Source organism: Henckelia pumila, chromosome 1 (genome assembly GCF_033568475.1).
Source record: "Henckelia pumila isolate YLH828 chromosome 1, ASM3356847v2, whole genome shotgun sequence".
NCBI lineage: Eukaryota > Viridiplantae > Streptophyta > Magnoliopsida > Lamiales > Gesneriaceae > Henckelia > Henckelia pumila.
In genome coordinates this window covers 11,341,782-11,360,907 of record NC_133120.1, presented here as the reverse complement: position 1 = coordinate 11,360,907, position 19,126 = coordinate 11,341,782, and the positions used below count along the sequence as shown (strand labels likewise).

Below are 19,126 nucleotides of genomic sequence, written 5' to 3'. Positions count from 1 at the left end.
AACTAAAAGAGGGCCGAGGACCGAATTGCAAAATATGAAGAGTTGAAGGACTAAAATGAAATTTGGATTGAATATATCTGATTTGCCTTGAATAGTCAGCTATCTTACGTGTGATAAGCATATTTCATTCAGAATTTTCAGAAGAAAGAACCGAGACCTTCCTTTCTCTTTGCTTATCCGATTTTTTCAAAACCCCGTAACTTTTGATCCGATCGTCCGATTTCGATTCTGAAAAGTGTTCTGGAATCCTTGTGACAAAGGCTTTGATTTGGTGTAAGTTTTATTACTTTTCCAGTATGTTTGAAGATTGAGATGAGCTACAGATCAGAATTTGTTTATGTATGCAAGTTTTGAGATGAGTTGTGTTATCGTATCGACATCGGCGCAACGAACGGTTATTGTTTTGTATTTGACATGATTTCCAGCATGTATCTCGATATATATAGCCTCTGAAATGTTGGTTTATTGCTGATATACTGCTAATGAGTTGTATATGATAGATAGAATGGTTTTGATATTATGTCGGTTACCTATTTTCAATCGCCACGTTATTGGGTTATGTTTTGAGACTGTTTTGATAGCCGATGATTGAGTCGAGATGTGCTTCGAGATGTTGTTGATGTTGTAGAATTTATATTCTTCCATTTCAGATTAGTTTGGAAGGCTAACGACTCAAGAACTTTGATTTCAAACCAAAGAAGAAGAAGTCGAGGTTTGAAGTGATTTGATTGTGAAGATTGAATGAAGTTTTGATCGATGATGTTGAATAGAGTTTGATCAACTTGTTCTTATTGTTATATTTCAGATTTGAAGCTAGAGAATTGACAAGAACGAGAAGGTATAAGACGACATCGGAAGTCAGGGATTTGATACTCGAGAATGAAGCTTCTTGAGTTGTCCCGCCAAAATCACATGCTTGTTTATCGCTTTGATTTTATGTGATGTTGTCGATCCATTACAGGTAGTGGATCTTTGAGTTGAGTCGATATGATGATGATATGATATGATATTGAATTGATTCTATGCCAAGGTCTGAGGCGTCCTTATTTTTGAGTCAAGAATGACTATGATAGATGGATATCCATGTCAAGATCGTTTACGAATCTTGACAGCAACGACGTTACATGAATCAATTCTTAATCGATATATGCGTTATTTACTCTATTGTTGAGTCGATTATGAATAGATTCGATATGATTTATTTAATGCTTTATAAATGTCGATTATACTGGGAATGATTTCTCACCGGAGTTTATCCAGCTGTTGTTTTGTTTTGTCTGTGTGCATGGCAACAGAGGGGGCAGGAGCTAGTCAACGACGACATTGATAGCTCGGGAGCGAGATTTAGCAAGTGAGGACCCGGGTTTTAGCTGATGTATGATAGTTGGACTAGCATCAAACTTGTAGAAGAATTATGACTTGAAGTACACTTTGTGTAGCTTATAGTTTTAATGCCTTTGTCACTATTTTTTTGATGTAATAATCACATGGATTGCTGTTTGAGACTTCATATATGTATATATGAATGTTCCAGAATTGATATATCATGTTTTTAGTTGGTTTTTTATGATTTTGGGATTGGATTTTCAGCTTTGACAGCAAAATAATTTCTGCTGTTTTTCTGGGCAGAGAGGCCGCTCGATCGATTGAATTTCACCAATCGAGCGTGGCCTGTTTTTATTGAGAAGAAACTTAATTTTTCTTGCTCTCTCGATCGGTAGGATTTGAACGATCGAGCGAGGCCAAAATATGCTCAGACCCGAGAGATGAGATTTCCAGCTCGCTCGATCAGTACGATTTAACCGATCGAGCGTGGTGCAAGATTTAAAAAAAAAATTATTTGGTTTGATTATTCTTTTAAATACTTGATTAATTGTGTTATTAATCATTATTTTTCCTAAGATGAGATTAGCAACCCAAGGTCCCCACAACAGGTGGTATCAAAGCTTAAGTTTCTCGGACTGAGAATAGATGAGCGGGGTAGATCGAGTCTGTTTGATTGCTTTATTTAGTGATTTCATACTTGCATGGTATATGACTTATCACCTTCCGATGTTTATGATCACATGGTTCTATGACTAAATGAGAAGAGTATGTAGTATAGTCTTTCGAATTACATGTTATCTAATTTTTTTTGAAGTTGAGTAACCGCATGTATTGAATGAGTATGAATTAGAACTCGATATCTTGAAGATGCATGAAAATGCTAATCAGAGAAGGGCCTGAAACAGAAATGTGTTATGATATGATAATGAACTATACACTAATCTGTTTGATTATCAGATATGCCTCCCCGACCAGCACCGAGAGTTAGATAGACATTGGCAGTAAATCAACCTGAACAGAATAATGATGCACAGGTACTAGTAACAGCACCTGAAGTAGGACAGGGTAGTACTTCTATTGGTACGATGAGTGGTGATGAAAATCCGATGGAAAAACTGCTGAAACGATTTCAATACTTCAAACCACCAAAGCTACAAAGAACTGAGAACGCTGTGGATTGTGAGAACTGGCTAGAGGATATCGAGCAGTTATTTGAATCTCTCGACTATACAGATGAACTTCGTGTGAGACTGGTGATCCATCAATTACATGGCCTTTCAAAGAATTGGTGGGTAGCAACGAAGAAAGCGTTTGAAAATCGAGGTACAGTTATCACATGGACTGTATTTAAAACTGCTTTCTATCAACGTTTCTTTCATGTTTCTTATCGTAAGGACAAGGGAGCGGAGTTTGCAAGTTTGCAACAGGGACCGATGAATATTGAAGAATATGTTGCAAAGTTCACTAGCCTATTGAAGTTTGCTCCACATATTGCTGTCAGTGATGAAGCTCAAGCCGATCAATTTATAAATGGCTTGAATCCAGATGTGTTCACTTTTGTAAATTCGGGAAGACCGAATAACTTTGCCGATGCTCTGAATCGTGCAAAGGGAGCTGAAGCAGGAATAGTGAGACAACGAGGAGCACAGTTTGTGCCACATCCAGTGACACAACCGCAAGAGCAGCCACAGATTCCACCACCACCTCGATTGATGCAGGAGGTAGTAGCAGTGGCAAGAATAATTTCTTTAAGGGCAAAAGCAAACAGTTTAAACGCCCTGGTGGTAGCTCTTCTAGTTCAAGTGGATCCAAACAGTCGAGAGTTGGACAAAAATATGATGTGTATTGTACCAAGTGTGGAGGAAGTCATACCAGTGAACAATGACGAGGAGTTTTTTGTACTTGTCACATTTGCAATCAGACAGGTCATTTTGCACGAGTCTTCCCACAGCGTGGTTCTGGAGGTGCACAGGGTACTGGATCATTGAGACCAGTGGTTCAATCTATATATTTTGTACATTTGTTCCAACCACAACCAGCAGCACAGGGTAGAGCAAGAGGAGGAGAAGGAGGAGGTCAGTCAGTGAATCAACCTCCAAGGCAACAGGCTAGGGTGTTTGCATTGACTGAGGAGCAAGCACAAGCGGCGCCTGATGATGTGATTGCAGGTAACTGTTTCATTGATGGTTATCCTGCTTATGTTTTATTTTATACTGGTGCATCACACACCTTTATTTCTGAGCGATTTGTTGCATTACATGATTTTTTTGTTGAACTCCTAGCTACTGTAGTGTCTATTTCATCACCTTTGGGAAGAGGTATTATATCAGTGAAGTCTATACAAAATTGCACATTACAGTTTGAGGGTCATGAGATTGAGATTGATTGTGTTGTACTCGGTTTGTCTGATTTTGATTGTATAATCGGTATCGATATGTTAACCAAGTACAGAGCCACAGTTGATTCTTTCAGAAGATTGTAAGATTCAGACCTGACATGGCTGACGAGTGGAAATTCTATGGTAAGGGATCACGAGCCAGAATTCCTTTGATATTTGTTCTTTCCATGACTAATCTATTGCAGAAATGGGCAGAGGGATTTCTGATTTACGCAATTGATGTACTGAAAACTAGCCCGAAATTGGCTGACTTGCCAGTGGTTAGTGAATTCGCTGATGTTTTCCCTGACGAGATTCCGGGATTGCCTCCGTTTCTAAAGGTAGACTTCAGTATTGAATTGATGCCAGGTACACAACCCATATCAAAAGAACCTTACCGTATGGCACCAACTGAATTGAAAGAATTGAAAGAGTAGCTTGAAGATCTGTTAGGCAAAGGTTATATCATACCAAGTGTTTCTCCTTGGGGCGCTACGGTTTTGTTTGTTAGAAAGAAAAAAGGATCAATGAGGTTATGTATTGACTACCGTCAATTGAACAAGGCAATGGTAAAGAATCGCTATCCTTTACCTCGTATTGATGATTTATTTGATCAATTGCAGGATTCGTCAGTATATTCGAAGATTGATTTACGATCCGGATATCATCAACTGAGGGTAAGAGATGAAGATATCCCTAGGACTGCATTTAGAACCAGGTATGACCATTATGAATTTATAGTCATGCCTTTTGGTCTAACGAATGCACCAGCAGTATTTATGGGATTGATGAATAGAGTATTTCAAAAGTATCTAGATGATTTCGTGATCATATTTATTGATGATATTTTGATATACTCTAAGAACTTGTGTGATCATGCTGACCACTTGAGAACAGTTTTGAAGACATTGAGAGAGGAGAAACTGTATGCAAAGCTATCCAAATGTGAGTTTTGGTTGAAAAAGGTGGTATTTTTGAGTCATATTATTTCAGGAGATGGTATTTCTGTTGATCCAAGTAAAGTTGAATTTGTGATCAGTTGGCAGAGACTGACATCTGTGCCGGAAATCAAAAGTTTTATGGGCTTAGCAGGATATTATCGTTGATTTATTCGAGACTTCTCGTATATTGCAAAGCCTATTACACAGCTTACACAAAAAAAATGCACCGTTTGTGTGGTCTGAAGCATGTGAATCTAGTTTTCTAGAGTTGAAGAAATGATTGACTACAGTACCAGTCTTGACAATCCCTTCAGGTACTGGTGATTTTGTTGTATATTGTGATGCTTCTCACCAAGGTTTGGGATGTGTTTTGATGCAGAGAGGACATGTTGTCGCTTATGCTTCTCGACAACTGAAACCACATGAAGTTAGATATCCAATTCATGATCTTGAATTGGCAGCGATCATCTTTGCATTGAAAATCTGGCGACATTATTTGTACGGTGAAAAGTTTGAGATATATTCTGATCACAAGATTTGAAGTATCTGTTTTCACAATCTGAGCTAAACATGAGACAAAGAAGATGGCTCGATTTATTGAAAGATTTCGATTGTGAAATCAAATATTATCCAGGAAAGTCAAATGCAGCAGAGATGCCCTAAGTAGGAAGGTATGTGCTTTATCCTTGTCTACTATAGGTGTATCTAATTTGATTGAAGATTGCTGTATTTCTTGATATATATTTGAGACAGATAGGAGACCGATGAGAGTATATGCTATCAGTGCTGAGCCAGAACTTTTGATTCGAATCAAGAAGCACAAAAATCTGATTTGAATGTTCAGAGGTTGATTGAAATGATCAGATCAGGACATCAGTCTGAGTATAAGGTTAGTGATGATGATGTATTGTATGTGAATAACCGAATTGTTGTTCCAGATGTGGTTGATTTGAAACAGCAAATATTGAAAGAAGCTCATAGCAGTAGATTCAGCATTCACCCTGGAGGCAGGAAAATGTACAATGATTTGAAGAATCAGTACTGGTGGAAACAAATGAAGTCTGATGTGACTGAATTTGTATCAAAATGTCTGAATTTCCAACAGGTGAAGGCTGAGAGGAAGAAACCAGGTGGCTTGTTGCAGAGTTTATCTATTCCTGAATGGAAATGGGACCACATTTTCATGGACTTTGTGACGAAATTGCCACGATCATCCCGAGGATGCGATGCTGTTTGGGTGATCATTGACAGGTTGACAAAATCTGCGTGTTTTATTCCCTACCGAATGACTTATCGTCATGATCAAATGGCAGATCTCTATATTCGAGAAGTGGTAAGACTGCATGGTGTGCCAAATTCGATTGTATCGGATCGAGATCCTAGATTTAATTCGCATTTTTGGCATAGCCTATAGGAAGCTCTAGGTACGCGCTTACATTTGAGTACTACTTATCATCCTCAAACTGACGGACAATCTGAACGAACTATTCAGACTCTTGAGGATATGCTTAGAGCTGTAGTACTTGATTTTTGTACTACATGGAAAGATTCAATACCACTTGTGGAGTTTTCATATAACAACAGCTATCAAACGAGTATAGAGATGGCTCCATTTAAAGCATTGTATGGGAAGAAATGTCGATCGCCATTGTATTGGGATGATGTATCAGAGGTGCCTAAGTTGGGACCGGATATGATCAGACAGATGACTGAGAAAGTGAAGTTGATTCAGCAGAGAATGAGAACAGCGGAGCATAGACAAGCCAGATATGCGAATGTTCGACGTTGGCCATTATCTTTTGAACAGGGAGATAGAGTGTTCTTGAAGATTTCACCGTTCAGGGGCACAGTCAGATTTGGCAAGAGAGGGAAGTTATCTCCGCGATTTCTTGGGCCATATGATATACTCGAGAAGATAGGAAATCTTGTTTATCGACTCGCTCTTCCTACATCTTTATCTGGTATCCAAGATGTATTTCATGTCTCGATTCTTCGCAAGTATCAACTTGATGAATCTCGTATCTTGCAACCTGATGAAGCTGAGTTGGATGAAACTCTTAGCTATTTTGAACAGCCGATACATATACTTGATAGGAAGGATAAACAACTCCGAACGAAGACCATTCCATTGGTGAAGATTCAATGGAGTCGGCACGGAGTTGAAGAAGCGACATGGGAAGTTGAAGAAGACATGAGACAGAGATTTCCCTACCTATTCCACTGATGTGAGTTCTTATTCAGTTTTCTGTTATTCTTTATTCTTATGAGTATACAGAACGCATATCTTGACTGCTTATGAATTCGAGGACGAACTCATGTCTTAGTGGGGGAGAAATGTAAGGCCCGGGATTATTTAATTTAATCTGAATTTATTTAATTTTAATCCGAGTATATTTAATTTGGGAATATTTAGAGTTTCAATTTAAATTCTAATATTCTTAAATTATTTAAGATTGAAATTGAATTAAAAGAGGGCCGAGGACCGAATTGAAAAATATGAAGAGTTGAAGGACTAAAATGCAATTTGGATTGAATATATCTGATTTGCCTTGAATAGTCAGCTATCTTACGTGTGATAAGCATATTTCATTCAGAGTTTTCAGAACAAAGAGCCGAGACCTTCCTTTCTCTTTGCTGATCCGATTTTCAAAACCCCGTAACTTTTGATCTGATCGTCCGATTTTGATTCTGAAAAGTGTTCTGGAATCCTTGTGACGAAGGCTTTGATTAGGTGTAAGTTTTATTACTTTTCCAGCATGTTTGAAGATTGAGATGAGCTACAGATCAGAATTTGTTTATGTATGCATGTTTTGAGATGAGTTGTGGTATCGTATCGTATCGACATCGGCACAACGAACGGTTATTGTTATGTATTCGATATGATTTCCAGCATGTAGCTCGATATATATATCCTCTAAAATGTTGGTTTATTGCTGATATACTGCTGATGATTTGTATATGATAGATAGAATGGTTTCGATATTATGCCGGTTCCCGATTTTCAATCGCCACGTTATTGGGTTATGTTTTGAGACTGTTTTGATAGCCGATGATTGAGTCGAGATGTGCTTCGAGATGTTTTTGATGTTTTAGCATTCATATTCTTCCATTTCTTATTAGTTTGGAAGGCTAACGACTCAAGAACTTTGATTTCGAACCAAAGAAGAAGAAGTCGAGGTTTGAAGTGATTTGATTATGAAGATTGAATGAAGTTTTGATCGATGATGTTGAATAGAGTTTGATCTACTTGTTCTTATTGTTATATTTCAGATTTGAAGCTAGATAATTGAAAAGAACGAGAAGGTATAAGACGACATCGCAAGTCAGGGATTTGATACTCGAGAATGAAGCTTCTTGAGTTGTCCCGCCAAAATCACATACTTGTTTATTGCTTTGATTTTATATGATGTTGTCGATCCATCACAGGTAGTGGATCTTTGAGTTGAGTTGATATGATGATGATATGATATGATATGATATTGAATTGATTCTATGCCAATGTCTGAGGCGACCTTATTTTCGAGTCAAGAATGACTACGATAGATGGATATCCATGTCAAGATCGTTTACGAATCTTGACGGCAACGACGTTACATGAATCAATTCTTAATCGATATATGCGTTATTTACTCTATTGTTGAGTCGATTATGAATAGATTCGATATGATTTATTTAACGCTTTATAAATGTCGATTATACTGGGAATGATTTCTCACCGGAGTTTATCCGGCTGTTGTTTTGTTTTGTCTGTGTGCATGGCAACAGAGGGGGCAGGAGCTAGTAAACAACGACACTGATAGCTCGGGAGCGAGATTTAGCAAGTGAGGACCCGGGTTTTAGCTGATGTATGATAGTTGGACTAGCATCAAACTTGTAGAAGAATTATGACTTGAAGTACGCTTTGTGTAGCTTATGGTTTTAATGCCTTTGTCACTATTCGTTTGATGTAATAATCACATGGATTGCTATTTGAGACTTCATATATGTATATATGCATGTTCCAGAATTGATAAATCATGTTTTGAGTTGGTTTTGCATGATTTTGGGATTGGATTTTCAGCTTTGACAGCAAAATAATTTCTGCTGTTTTTCTAAGCAGAGAGGCCGCTCGATCGGTTGAATTTCACCGATCGAGCGAGGCCTGTTTTTATTGAGCAGAAACTTAATTTTTCTTGCTCGCTCGATCGGTAGGATTTTACCGATCGAGCGAGGCCAAAATATGCTCAGACCCGAGAGATGAGATTTCCAGCTCGCTCGATCGGTAGGATTTAACCGATCGAGCGTGGTTCAAGATTTAATTTTTTTTTATTTGGTTTGAGTATTTTTTTTAAATACTTGATTAATTGTGTTATTAATCATTATTTGCCCTAAGATAATATTAGCAACCCGAGGTCCCCACATACTTTCACTGAATCCTCCAATCATTCAATTGATCGGGTGTTTGAATAACTTCAAAGAGAAACTTCAGTTGCCCCCAATACAACAGATACATCCATTGAGCAGCAGTTGCATACCTCAGGCACTGAAAATGCTCTACCCGAGCTTCAACTAATGAACGTTGATGAAGTCATCTCTCATATTGAAGCTGAAGATCATCCAACTCCTTTGCTAACAGCACCATCTATGGAAGCAGTTGTGCCTCCAATGTCTTCCCAAGAGGAACTTCAAGAACCTCAACCGATCACTATGGAAGTACCATCATCTCAAATTCTTGACCACACAGACGAGACACTCATCTTTTCTCAGAAGGAAATCACAGAACCATTCTTGTCTCAAGTAGTTGAGTCATCTTTCTCAATTCCCACCGAACAAGTTCTAACAGAATCAAAGGAAGTCTCTCAAACGTTGGAAATCCCATCTCAACTTGATGACACACCTGCTCCAACCAAGCCTAGTGATGAAGAATCACTTCGGACAACCAATTCAACTGATGATTCATTAGTCACACCAATTCTTCTTGAAGATAAAAAGCTGCAAGAACCAGTACATGAATCATCACCACATGTACAAATCATCAATGATTCATCTCCTCATGACAAAGCTATTGAGACTGAGACTTTATCTCAAACTCTAGCAATGATTGTTCATACAGTTCCTGAATCCTCAACTCATCAGGACAAAGGGAAAGAAAAGGTTGAAATGATCGCAGCTGCACCTCCATCACCTCCTAAAGGACAAAAGCAAGATTTTACCAAAGAAAATCTCTCATTCACTAACAAAGGACTCCCATCTCCCACTTCCACGACTGATGATGATTGGTATCAAGCACTTTCTTAGATTGAAAACTCAGTCTATGCCATATCCAAGACTGTCACTAGTCTCAAAGAAAATTAACAAACAACCACCAGCAACATCTCTTTTCTAAGACAATCAATGAATGCTGAGCTCGGTAAACTTCAAGAAAAGCTTGCACTATTGGATAAAATCCTAGTAGATTCAAATCAACTGACTAGCTCACTGTCTCAACTGCAAAACTCTCATCAGTCTTTGGAGACAAAAGTTGACAACTTGAATGGATTTGTTCAATCTTTTCACACATCAGTTCAATCAAATTTTCAAGGAATTTCTCGGCAACTCAACACTTTGGCAAGCTTATCTCAGAATATCTTGCGAACTCAACATGAAGCTCAAGCTCTACAACGTAATACCTCAGCAGCTCATCAACAATCTCGTAGTACATCATTTCACAGATCCTCTTTCGATCGAAGATAGTTTATCTTTTATCACATCAAGATTATTATGTTATCTAATCTTGTATCTCTCCTTCCGGATCTGTACTTTTCAGTTTATAAAAAAGGGGGAAGAGTTCTAAGATCGTGATTGAAACTGACTTTGCATGACAATGAATATCAGTTTATCAAGATGACAATGTATATCAGTTTATCATAATAAATTGCAATGTTTTGATAAACACCAAAAAAGGGGAAATTATTGAGAAATTTAGTTTTGGTATTTACAAAAAAAAGCCAAACTAATTGAGCAACCACAAAAGGGCTAAACTGATATTCGGAAAATATGACGTCACTATCGACGACCACATGACTAAGGGATACAGTTTACTTTGCTAAACTGAATCGCTAAACTGAATCAACAAACAACCGCGCTCAAACTGGCTCAAGGAATTCAAATCAGTTTACCTCGCTAAACTGAATCCATCAGTTTACCCCTGCTAAACTGACTGCATCAGTTTATCCACAACAGTTTACCACCGTGCTATTTCTGGATAAGATCATCCGTACTCTGACATCCCTGCAGAAGGTAGTGCCGCGATACTAAGGGAATGTCGGCTCCAGAAATCGTTGATGATAGTGACAAATCCAACGGGAATAATTCAAATCTTATCTGAAGGACAATTTGAACTTATGACCGTTGGCAATCCAAAAGGTATAAATAGATATCTTGATCAACATCAGAAAAACCCCCGACGCACTGAAAACTTTGTCATTCTTACGAGAACACTAAAAGCTCTTTACGCTCAAGATTCGATCAAGGAACTCGAAGCACAGACGTTCAAAGCATTACACAGATCATTGAAGGGTCAATTTTTGTGCTAAGGATTTCGAGTTGTATTCATTCTGTTATACTATCAGTCTAGGACTGAAACTAAAGTGTTATACTAGGAATTATTGTTTAGGAAGTGTCTAAGTCCTAAACTGGATTTGGTTTGTGCAAAATACTTGTATAAATCAAAGTCTTCTTGTGTTATCCTTCCGAGGTGGAAGAAGGGGTGACGTAGGAGTTGTTGAAATCTTCGAAAATTCATAAACAAATCTGTGTCTCTGTATTTCTTGCATTTATTCATTGCTACTATTTTGGATTGCATTGTTGAAGCATTTTATGTGTTTGATAAAATACCTAAATGTTGCATTCAAAGTGTTTGATAAAATGCTTCAACTAAACTGTTTTCATCTATCAACTTACATAATTTTAAAATGATTTACAAAATGTTAAATTAGTTTCTACGAAGGATTATTTCGAGTGTCTTCCGCTTGGTTTGAAAACCAAACTCGATTTAATTCATCGGTGCTCAATATTTAAAAAACCGAGCTATTTTAGCTCAAAATGTTTTAATAGTGTGTATTCACCCCCCCCCCCCCTTCTACACACCGTATTCAATCCTATCACAAAGGTTACTAAATCTCCCACTTAACTGATCATCTCTGTGATTCCCACACCGGTGGATGTGGCCTCTACTGAAGAAACTCACTCTCTTGATGAAGCAGTTGAACCAATTCAGAGTCTAAGACCTTCTCAAGAAATCCCTGCACCAGAATATTAAGCAGAAAGTGTTAAAGTTCAACGCGCCTCCCTTCAATCTATCTCACCTTTGGTGGTTTTGCCTCTTGCTAGACCCTCAGGTGGTTTATCCTCCAAACAAATAGTTGAGTACACTCACTCAAGACTGGACTTGGAAACAGGCAGCTCTCAAATTGCTTCTTCTTCAGAGCCTGACAGACCATCAAATGCAATTCAACTTCAGATAGACCTGACCATGGACGAAGTACTTGAATATGCTGAAAGACATACTGATGAAATATTTGATATTTGGCATAAATACAGGACTTCTACCCTGGCTAGACATCTGACTAAGAAGAATGCACTGCATAAGTTTGTTAAACTTGAAGAAATTGTGTTGAGAGTAGTCAAGACTGCCAATATTCAAGAAGCATTGGACAAGAGACAATACTTCTACGACCTAATGAGAATCAAGAAACTCAGTCAAACTGTTGTTGAATTTCAACAAAATTATGATCCCCGTGCCAGAACTTCTTATGAAGATAGATCTATTTTTACTCAACTTCAACATGATCTCATCAATGTGCAAATGGGAGTTAAGTTTTGGGAAACTGATAAAACTTTGGAGATCCCAAAACCTTTTTTTTGGAAGAAACACAAATCTCACTCAAGGTCTAAATCCAAACACAAGAAAAGCAAGAAGAGTCATACCTCTACTGAATCTTCAAACCATACAGTTGATCAGGTGTTTGAAGAGCTTCAAAAAGAAGCTTCAGTTGCTCCAAATACAACAAATACATCAATTGAGCAAAAACTTCACAACTCAGGTGCTGAAACTGCCCTACCTGAACTACACTTAATGAATATTGATGAAGTGATTTCTCACATTGAAGATGGCAAACAACAACTTCCTCTCTTACCCGACACATCTATTGAAGAAGTTGTTTCTTCCATCACTCATCAAGGGGAACTTGAAGAACCTCAACCTACCCTTTTGGAAGCACTACCTCATTCCACTCCGGTAAATGAGGATGAGACATCAACTTTGTCTACTATTGAATCTGCAGAACAGTAAACTCCTCTAATGAAAGATTTACCTCCTCCAATTCCTACTGAGCCAGCACTCACAAAATCAGAGCAACACTCAGTGCCTCTGGAGAATTCACCTCCCATTACTGACATTCCTGTTCCATCAAGCTCAACTAAGGAGGAAGGAGCTCAGTCATCCAGTACAACTTATGTATTACTAGCCACACCTCTTATTGCCACTAATGAGAAGCTCACAGAACCAGAAAAAGAATTACCAATTCCACACAACAGCAGAGATTTATCTCTTGATGAAAAAGCCATTGAAATTGAGACTTCGTCTCAAAATCTTGCAATGATTGTTCACTCTACTCCTGAATATTTATCTCATCAATGCAAAGGAAAAGAGAAAACTGCGATGGCCTCAACTGAACCTCAATCTCCTCCTAAAGGACAAAAAATAGATTTTCTCCATATTCTACAGACTGATCTTTTCTCCAGTGGTAAAAACATTCCATCCTCAAAAACAGGTCAAGAAGCTGAATGGTATGAGCTGATTTCTGAACTCGGAACTTCAGTGTACAATATGTCCAAAGATGTTACTTCTCTCAAGGACAATCAACGAGAAACAAGCAGCAACGCTTCTTTCTGAGACAGTCAATAAGTGCATAACTGATCAAACTCCAAGAAAAACTTGCACTACTGGACAAAGTTTTATTGGATTCCAGTCACGTGAACAGTTCATTGTCTCTACTAAATCACTCTTATCATTCCCTCGAGACAAAAGTTGACAACTTGAACGGATTTGTTCAATCCCTGCACACATCAGTTTACTCAAATTTTCAAGGACTTTCCAAGCAAATCATCAACTTAACAAGTCTCTCTCAGAATATCTTGCGAGTTCAGTACGAAGCCCAAGCATCCGGACATCATACATCAGCAACTCATTTACCATCTCGCATCTCTTCATTGCCAAGACCTTCATCTGATCGAAGATAACTCACTTTGTGTTATTACAAAAACTTCTTATGTTATATACATTTGTATCTAAACCTTCATCTCTTTATTGTTGATTTATCAAAAAGGGGAAGATTTGTATGAACTTGAAATTGGATATCTTTTACAAATATTAGTTTATATTGAATATCAGTTTACCACTTAAATATCTCAAAGTTTTGATAAACACCAAAAAGGGGGAAATTGCTGGGAAATTAAGTTTTGGTATTTACAATTATGAAGAAGGATAAACTAATCGAGCAACCAAGAAGCTCTAAACTGAATTATGGAGCTAAACTGTCTCGCGCTAAACTGCTTCGCTCAAACTGGCCGAAGACGCTAAACTGACTTCATCAGTTTACCTAGCTAAACCAACTTCATCAGTTTACTAACTTTCCGCTTTTGGATAAGTTCTTTCGTACTCTGACATGTCCTGCAAAAGGTAGTGTCGCGATGCAAAGGGCAAATGTCGGCTCCAGAATTTGTTGTTGATAGTGACAAATCCAACGGGAATAATTCAAAACTTTATCTGAAGATTCAATTTGAAATTATGACCGTTAACAATCCAAGGATATAAATAGAGATCTTGATCAATCAAAGGAGCTCTCTCTTGCACGCTGAAGTTTCTGCATACATTGCTCACTACGAGAGCATTCAAAGTCATATACACTTAAGAATCGATCAAGGAACTCGAAGCACAAACGCCTAAGTCTTATTCAGATTATTGAAGGATCAATCTTGTGCTAAAGATTTCGAGTTGTATTCATCTTTGTTCCATTATCAGTCTAGGACCGAAACTGAGTTTTTGTACTAGGAGTTCTTGTTTAGGCAGTGTCCGATTCCTAAACTGGATCGGGATTTTGCAAATTGCTTGTAAAATTCAAAGTATTCTAGTGATATTCTTCCGAGGTGGAAGAAGGCGTGACGTAGGAGTTTTTGAAATCTCCGAACATCCATAAACATTTGCTTGCATTATTTCAATTTACCCACTATAATCACATAACCTAAACTGATACTTACTCAGTGTTCAAATATGTAATTTGGCATATTTTCGTACATACTCTTGTTTGTCAAAATACATTAGACATCAAAATAAGCTTAGAATTAAGTCACAAAACCGATCGAGTTCAATCATTTTACACTAGTTTGTTTATAAGTGTATTCACCTCTCCCCCTTTCTACACTTGTAACCGATTCTATCATATATAATAACATCGAATTTTAGATGTGAATTTATGTAACTTACGTATACAAGAAATTTTTAATAGTTATTAAAGTTTAATTGTAGATTTATTAATTAAAAAAAATATTGAATATTAATTAATTAAATTATTAACGTATTTAACATTATTTAAGACCAAAATTTTTATTATATTATAAAAATCAAAATTTAAATTTAAATATAGATAATAAATAAAAAATGAATAATGTGTATTAAAATGATTGACGGGACCCATTAAAAAGTTTTTTTTTGGGTTTATGATTGTGGAAATAAATTGTAAAAATTATGTTTTTTAAAATGTTGAAGTTTCAATGATGTGACATTGTGGATAACATGTTGAAATTGGATGAATAAGTTTAGGGCCGGGGTACCCTTAACGCCATATTTTTGGAATCCACTTTACGAGGTTGATAAATTAGGCTATTTTTTACACTCCTAGCGTCAAATCCAATTAATCCACTTTGAAAAAGGATGGGACATATTAAACGGCCCAGATTTACTTGAGCCCATATATCCCAACCATTGGCAGTGGGTGCCCATCTGATATATATATATATATATATATATATATATATATTCGTATCGCTCTCTTTTCCTTTCAATATTGGCTTTCAGTCTGCTGCGCTTGAAAATTAATCTTCAGGTATGTAACTGTGAATTGATGTTTCATTATTATTTTTGGGACCAAAATGCTTCATCTTTTGTTCGTGTGTGTGTGTGTTTTATCTTGTTTTATTGGTTTTGGTTGAGGTTCGTAAATTGTGTTCCGATATCGTAATCATAGGGTGAAACTGTGTCTTATTTTGGTTTGAGTAAATGCTACCCGCAAGGCACTACCGCAGGATAGTGCCTTGCGGGTGACGTGACGGCTTATGATTGGTTAAAATCAGTGGTTCACATGAATGCATACACATTACCCGCCATGTACTAAACCCTTATTTTGACTGTTGAAGAATTTTCCGATGAGTATTTTGGATCTTGTTTCATGATGTGGTCTGGATTAATCATCTGTGATTTGTGTACATGAATAGTAGGTTCTCTTAAATTGGAAACTTAATCCCAAAATATATTTACCATTTGTACTCTCCTGCCATGAATCCATCTGATTCTCTTCTCTCGATCTCACGCTTTTACCGCAATGAAAACGATTCATTCCTCATACCAAGTATAATGGAGAGCCCTCTTGTTTAAAGGAACATCCTGAAACCGAATTTACACTGTATGAACATGCATGAAGCAAAGTTATATATATATATATATATATATATATATATATATATATTTATACCATGTTCACTCTCATTACTTAACTTTGAAGCGGAGCAGAAGGCAAGGCTGAGTGTGGAATTAATGATGTTGAACGATGAAACCAAAACCGGCCCTCTGTCGGGCGGTGGGCATATCACTGTGACAGTCCAGGGCCTGCGGGATGGGGACGAGGTGTTTTTCAGGATCAACAGATCCAGTGGTGAGCAAACTCCAATGGAGCTGGAAATGGAGGAAGCTGATGAGATATCTGCGGTGAAGAAAAGAAATGCAGAAACCAATCCTCCATCGGGCTGTGGGTGCATCACTCTCATCGTGCGAGGCCGGGATGGAAACAGAGAGTTTTTCAGGATCAAGAGAAGTGAACCACTGAAGAAACTTGTGGATCTCTATTGTGAACAACAATCTGTGCATGAGGACTCTTTAATCTTCCACTTTAATGGTCGCCGTCTCCGTAAAGAGCAAACTCCAGACGAGCTGGCTATGAAGGAAGGTGATGAGATATACTCATTGCTTAGCCAGAGGTTTTGCTAATTCATCGATCTTGGTCGCCAGATGATATTTAGCTTATGCCATGGTTCCAAAGGTGATATTTCCTTTTGTTTTGATCGTGTATTCTTTCCATTATCTTCAAGAAAGTAGTTGCATCAGAAGATAAAAGCATTAAGAACTTCGACTAGAATGCATATCTTTTTTTTTTTAATGAAACTAATCCATGAATTTTACTTGATTGTTTGCACTATTCTCTACACCACCGTTAACAACTTAAGTTCCATTAATCTAAAAGTTAACTTAGATAGGAAATGTAAAACAGGGGACGTTTTTTATTTATGAAGTCTTTGTGAGACCTTTTAGAAAGCCGTACTTCTTATCTTTTCATTCATAAAATTTTGAAATTTTACAAAGAAAAAGATTAGAATTTCTTCTTAAAAGATCTTCCAAACACTATTTTAGAAGGGCCAAAAAGCAGCTGCTCCAAACATTAACAACATCGAACTCTGTCAGTCTTCTAGCTGCTTGCTTACATTTAAATATTTTGAAATTGATTGTGTTTGGATAAGTTGTTCATTTATATATTTCTTGTCAAAAAACATCAGTTCGCGAATTTACACCATCCAGTCCATAAAATACTTCAGCAACACCAAAAATTTCACACAAGAGCCGGAATGTCTTCCAAATTTGGATCAAGAATATAGAAAATCATCATTACCATCACATGAAATTCATACTGTCAAACCTATCCAGTTTGACCATGTCTTGATTCATCAACTTAATCGTAGCCAGGGCAGTTTCCCTCTCCATTGCATACAAATATCGCTTAAGATTGTTGGGAAAACTCTACCGTAGGAAATGAAAATGAAACAAGTAACGTTATATAATAGGGTATTGGTTTGAACTACGAAAATGCTTAGTTGCGCTTGAGTGATATCTGCGCCCACTATAAGATTGCTATCAGTTTCTCAAAAGCGAATAGTGTCATGGATTTTCCAAACCATGCGTATTCTTTGTATAGCAATATCAAAGAATACTACAAAACATGAAGATGTATTCTTCTGAAATCTGAGAATTGTAGGCTTTTGTTCTTTAATATTATATTTTGTTAATTTCAAAGTGTTCTCCATTATTTATAGATATTGGAACACCTTTTCAGCACAACTTTTTGATCAGAGGATAGCCATCGCAACTCTTGATTTAGTCGTAACCCTTAAATTGAAATAGACAACTATGAATTTAAAGAAACAGAATATCAAATAATAATAATAATAATAATAGAATAGCTTGTAAATAGATAGCGAAAACCGGAACAGACACACCGGCTTGGGCATAAATTTAACTTTGCTCTTTTTTACTGTTGTCTTTTACTTCTGCCATTCTTTCTTTTCTCTTCTATCTTTTATCTGTAATTTTGAACAAATTTCAGCATGAAGTGCTTCTCTGGATCAAGTGAAGCGCACATTATGAATACTTAGGGAGTGTCTGCAACCTCTATTTTTAAAATTCATAATCATTTATTTTTAAAGTTTGCAAACACTATCTTTACTGTGTGCATCAATGTTTGGATTTCGACACCTTTCCGTTCCTATTTACCGACATCCATATCCAGAAAGAGCAAACCCCAGAGCAGCTGGGGCTGGAGCTAGGATGGTGATATATATCATACATTCAATGCTGCACCAGATTGGTGCTTATATAGCAAGTATATATGAATTAGCTTGTATTTGTAATATGGTTAGTATCCAAAAACTTTTGGTGAGTTTTTCTGCCTCTGCATGAACCCATTAATGATTGGTATCTGAGGACTTTTGGTGAGTTCCTAAGATAAAATTATAGATTTTAAGATCTAATCTATTTCTACTATAAAAGTATGAATGGTGGGTAAAGTTTTTATTGTGTATTTACTATATGCCCAAAAAGTATGAATTATGTGTATCAATCATGAGCATTGTGTGGAAAAAATGGTGTAAAAATTAGGGTCAAATTTGGGATATTCAAATTGTAGAAAATCAATGTGTTGCTTATTCTTTAAAGTGGTGCATTTATTTTTTTGAATCATTGATTACAACATTATATTTTAATTGATTTTTATCATATTTCTAAAGTTATTATAAAGAAAACATGAGGAAAAAAAATTATTTTTGAATTTTCTAAGTGAATCATTCTTATTTTAATACCAAGAGACACAATTTTTAAGTTTAGACTTCTTCGAAAATAAAAAAAATATTTCATTTACTTATG

General features: G+C 36.8%; 1 protein-coding gene across 1 annotated transcript; it reads left to right on the top strand.

Annotated features, from left to right (window-relative positions):
* The first annotated feature begins 15,728 nt into the window (after positions 1–15,728).
* LOC140875727 (small ubiquitin-related modifier 1-like) lies at positions 15,729–17,120 on the top strand. The gene is made up of 2 exons (XM_073279503.1): positions 15,729–15,767; positions 16,451–17,120. Exon 2 carries the CDS (start codon positions 16,475–16,477, stop codon positions 16,922–16,924), a length of 450 nt encoding a protein of 149 aa, XP_073135604.1. The 5' UTR covers positions 15,729–15,767; positions 16,451–16,474; the 3' UTR covers positions 16,925–17,120.
* Positions 17,121–19,126: the final 2,006 nt, after the last annotated feature.

Coding starts and splice junctions, on each gene's coding strand:
- LOC140875727 (XM_073279503.1), top strand. CDS start 16,475: ATGATGTTGAACGATGAAACCAAAACCGGCCCTCTGTCGGGCGGTGGG.